Here is a 4,400-nt window from a genome sequence, read left to right as displayed (position 1 = left end):
GGACTCCTAATTAAGGTATCTCATCCGACGGCTGTGTTTATGAGGATTAACGTGGAGGCTCGATTGGTGCTTCCAATTAGTATATATATATATATAATATATATATATATATATATATATATATATATATATATATATAGAGAGAGAGAGAGAGAGAGAGAAATGGTTGTCCAGATATTTTTTAATCTGATAAAATAGGTACTTGTCCATGATTATTATGCTTTATTGGGTTATCAAATATATAAGAGATTGATTAACATTTATTTTCTAATTTATTGGGTTACCAAAGATGTCTAACCTGTACCAGGTTTTACCATAAGAAACAATTTATTTACATATCGTGAATTTATTGCCATGCCATAGATTGATCTGGTTTATTGGTTTGATGAAAACCAGCAGGGATGAAAAAACCAGAAAAATCTATGGGGGGTTGGAGGTTGGACGAAGGGGTGGTGGGGAGAAAACTGAGTGTAAGATAAAACCTCAGGTTATTTCTAAGTACTGTACTATATAGAAGAGAAGTAATAGAGATTGCAGTTGCAGGCATGCACACAGGTGAGTCATTTGTCTCTCTTTCTGAAGAAACAATACTTTCAGAGAATACAATCACCAAAATAGCATAGAATTTCTTTTGAACATAAAAATAACATAGCATTGACAACATACGAAAATACATTATTCTATTTATTCGGGCCAAAGATAGAATAATGTACGTGCACATAGACAAGCAGGGTTGAATTATTACACCTTGGTACCAGTTCCTATAACTACCTCCCTAAGAAGAATGTGTCCCAAAACTATCTCTGTAAAAAGAATGAACACAAAACTATCAAAAAGGAAAGAAGAAATGCCAAAAGAAAAACTGAGAAAAGGGCTAAGATCTAAGGTGCAACAGCCTTCTCCACAAATTTAGAGCTATGTATACTGTATTTGTGTGGTGTGGAGAAGAGTGGTCTACCTAGGCATGATTGACTATACATAAAAAAATGAAGATGTAACTACAAAAAATGTTTGCTTTTTTGTGTATATATGCACTGTCTATATGCAAAACGAATGGAAAAAAGGAGAAAAAGAACGAAAAAATCGACCTAATCGCTTATGAATTTATGCTGCATCTGAGTGTAGTATGTGTTGGTGTTCATTGCTAGCCTTTGCGAATCTGCCCTTGACCCGCTTCCGCGTGTCCGCCCTCGCTTTGCGGGAGGCGTACATAATCTGCTTGCAGAACCTGCAAAATTCATCCAAATTGAAATTTAAAGTCAAACTTGCATCAGTTGCAAACAAAAAATAAACTTAGACTTGCATCAAATTTAAACTCAAGCTCGAACCAATTGCAAAAAAAAAAGACATCTGCATATAAAAGAGTTGTCAAATGAAAATAATAATTTAGACTTACTTTCTGTTCTTCTTCTTCTCGTTGTACCTTTGCTTGGCCCTGTCCCTTTCCTCTCGCTTCTTAGCAATGGTGCTTGGATCTTGCTGGTGATGAGCCGCCGCCGCTTGCTCATCCGTGGCCAGCATCTGCGATGGCTGGTTGGCGTCATGACAGCTGGTGCCGTTCTCCGGTGGTGGCTGTGGCGACATTAGGGGCATGGAAGGGCAGAAAGTAGGGAAGCCATCGAGGAGATAAGACGGATGGTGATCGTTGCCTCCCATGGATTGGAGAAGAGTGGTCGATGTCATGACCGGCTGGCATGACGAGGAGGATGGATTATAACATGAGTATGATGATGAGAGGAATTGGCAGATCGATGGTGGCAGCTGCTGCTGTTCCTGTCAAGAAATTAAACCAAGTTCGCAATGTTATTGTGATCGTCGAATAATAACTGGGTTGCAAATAATTAATTGTGCTAATTAGCACTGCGATTGAATGAGTGAGTGAGTGGTCTGTATGTGTATATGTACCTCAAAAGGGAGTGAAGGCCCAGCTGAGTGATGACCAACAAATACTCCATTAGTATTCTCAAGCCCAGAAGTTGAGCAGGCATTGCTCCAATCATCACAGCCGAAGCTGCTGTTGCTGGTGCCTCTTTGATCTCCTACTATTGTTGTTGTTGTTCCACTCGCATCGCATATCTGAGGTCCATCCTCCATGAATGTATTGAGAGAGTGCACGACAAATTAACAGAATGAGTACTCATGCGCCATCCTAGTTAAGAAGTAAGAAAGAGATATTCAATCGGAATTAGCCTTCGATTCCTCGAGGCAGCGAAAGCTATCTTGGCAAGCATTGTTGGCTTTAATTGTGTGCTAGAAATGATGGAAGGTTTTTAGTTGATTCAATTATGTCTGTACAATTTTCTCAATTAGGGAAAGACATCATTTCTCCATCATATACTCCATTACTAAATGAAAGTTATTTTCAGATTCTTAAATTGGAAGATTGACAATTAGCCTCGACCCATTTGAAGTATGTAGCAGTCCCCTGTTCTCCTTGAAAAAGCTAGATTGCAACTGCACATTTTTCATTCTCAAATGACTACATTTTGTAAAAAGGAAATCCTTCAGCTGTGTTTTTTTTTTTGGGTTTCTTCGCTCCCCCTTTTCAAAAAATAAAGTTTTTGGTTTCTTCAGGCTTCACTGGTTCTGCAGCATATGTGTCTGCATTTTTATCTAGAATTTTTTTGGCTTTTCTGTGTGGTTTATACAGTCAAACCAACCAACATATGCGTTGAATAGCGATTAGAAGATAATCTCAGTCATGTCAGTCAGACAAAGATCCAAGCTTGGCGCCGCAAAAATTGAGCAATCTTTCAGAGGAGAAGTGAAAATGCATGGTACCCTTCATTAATCATCGATCCACCAATACATGCATGTACCAGGTGATAGTAGATATTCATTTTTTTACATCACAGATAGCACACTCCCCACTCCATATATTGTCATCATTCTCACTCACTCACTCACTCTCACTCACTTTGTATATATTGTGATGATTCCCTTGATCGATACATAGCAGCACTACACACTGAATTTAGTCAGTGGATCACACACAAGAATGTATCACGCAATCAAACTGTCCACGTAAGAATTGGCACACAAGACAAGATCATCAGGGAGAGTGAGTGTGTCTCTCAATTGCATATATATAGCGTAGCAAAAAAAAAAGAAGTGAAATTTAGAAATAAAGATGTTGATGTACCTGAACCTCCTGCATGATTTGGGGCAGCTTTTCAGCGAGCCAGGCGTCGAAGTCCTCCTGCGACGAGGGGGCCTCGACGGAGAGGATGCGGAGGATCTCGGCGGGCGAGGGGCACCCGGTGTACTCCTCCACGATGGAGCCGCCGCCCGGCGGGGCCAGGCGGTCGGCGCAGTCGCCGCAGAGCGTGGACCGGTTGCCGGCCATCTGGCAGCGGACCGCGGCGCGGGCGACGCCGCAGGCGTCGCAGATCAGGGCGCGCGGGTGGAGGGACGTGACATCGTTGACGCCGTGCACGGCGCCGTCGCACTCGAGGCAGAGCCGCGCGCCGTCGGCGGAGCAGTAGACGACGGCGCGCTCGGTGCCGCAGTTGGTGCAGGCGGACGACGGGGGCTGCTGCTGCTGCTGCTGCTGGTGGTGGTGGTGGTGGTGGTCTGCCATTACGGTGGCGCGTGAGGAGAGTCTTGATGGCACTCCACATTCATCTACCAGCAGCGCATCCGCAGTGCAGTTGGCAGGGGCGGCGGTGGCGAGTGGAGGGGCGGATTGGGCGGCGGCGCCGGCGAGAGGGGGAGTGGTGAAATAGGCGGCGGGGGAGTGAGGAGGAGAGGCCGGGAAGGTTCTTGGCGGTTGGTTGGTAACCGCCAAGTCCGATCGACAGGTAGCGTGCATGGAGTTCTCTCGAGACGTGCGTCCAGCAGCTTCCTTTCCAGCTGGAGTGGTAACCAACCGCCACTCCCGACGGACCCGTCCCAAGACGTGTCTAGACTTACTGTGTGAGATTTATTTCTCTTTTCTCTTTTTGATTGATCAAAAGAAAAGGCTATGTCAAAAGATCAAGGATAAGTAGTGCAGATATTTTGGTTGGAGAGAAACGAAATCTCAAGTAGTGGAGTATGTTAATTTTAGTACAGAGTGTTGTGGAGTTTGGTTGGTGTCACATGTCACATGATTGAGTCGTCGGTCTTGTAATTAACAGTCCTATAAATAGAGGTGCTCCCTGCAAGGAGACAACTATCTCCACTTCTATATAAAGATCATGGATGAGTAGAAGAGATAAGTAGTGGCGACTTTTTGCGTGGAGAGAAAAGAAACCCCAAAATAGGCAATGTTAAGTCAACTAATTTTAGTAGAGTGCTTGTGGAGTTCTATTTGTGTCACATGTGGATCGTAGGTGTCATAAAAATCTTACAAATAGAGGCACTCTCTAAGATCGGATCAAGACGGTTATTCATCGCCCTTATCATGTTCGTTTGTTTTG

The 4,400-nt window shown here is 43.6% G+C and overlaps 1 protein-coding gene across 3 annotated transcripts; it reads right to left on the bottom strand.

Annotated features, from left to right (window-relative positions):
• Positions 1-556: 556 nt before the first annotated feature.
• LOC123172801 (putative zinc finger protein CONSTANS-LIKE 11) lies at positions 557-3,844 on the bottom strand. Of its 3 annotated transcripts, XM_044589711.1 has the most exons (5): positions 3,143-3,844; positions 1,906-2,088; positions 1,397-1,773; positions 1,089-1,228; positions 557-803 (listed from the first exon to the last, which is right to left on the bottom strand). In XM_044589711.1, exons 1-4 carry the CDS (start codon positions 3,809-3,811, stop codon positions 1,105-1,107), a joined length of 1,353 nt encoding a protein of 450 aa, XP_044445646.1. In that variant the 5' UTR covers positions 3,812-3,844; the 3' UTR covers positions 557-803; positions 1,089-1,104. The 3 variants fall into 3 exon arrangements, with proteins under 3 accessions (XP_044445646.1, XP_044445645.1, XP_044445647.1); XM_044589710.1 differs by having other exon boundaries at positions 557-1,228; XM_044589712.1 differs by having other exon boundaries at positions 557-1,228; positions 1,906-2,076.
• Positions 3,845-4,400: the final 556 nt, after the last annotated feature.

This window comes from Triticum aestivum, unplaced genomic scaffold, assembly GCF_018294505.1.
Source record: "Triticum aestivum cultivar Chinese Spring unplaced genomic scaffold, IWGSC CS RefSeq v2.1 scaffold122645, whole genome shotgun sequence".
NCBI classification, from domain to species: Eukaryota; Viridiplantae; Streptophyta; class Magnoliopsida; order Poales; family Poaceae; genus Triticum; species Triticum aestivum.
The sequence above is the reverse complement of the archived record's forward strand: the minus strand, read 5'-3'. Positions and strand labels throughout refer to the sequence as shown.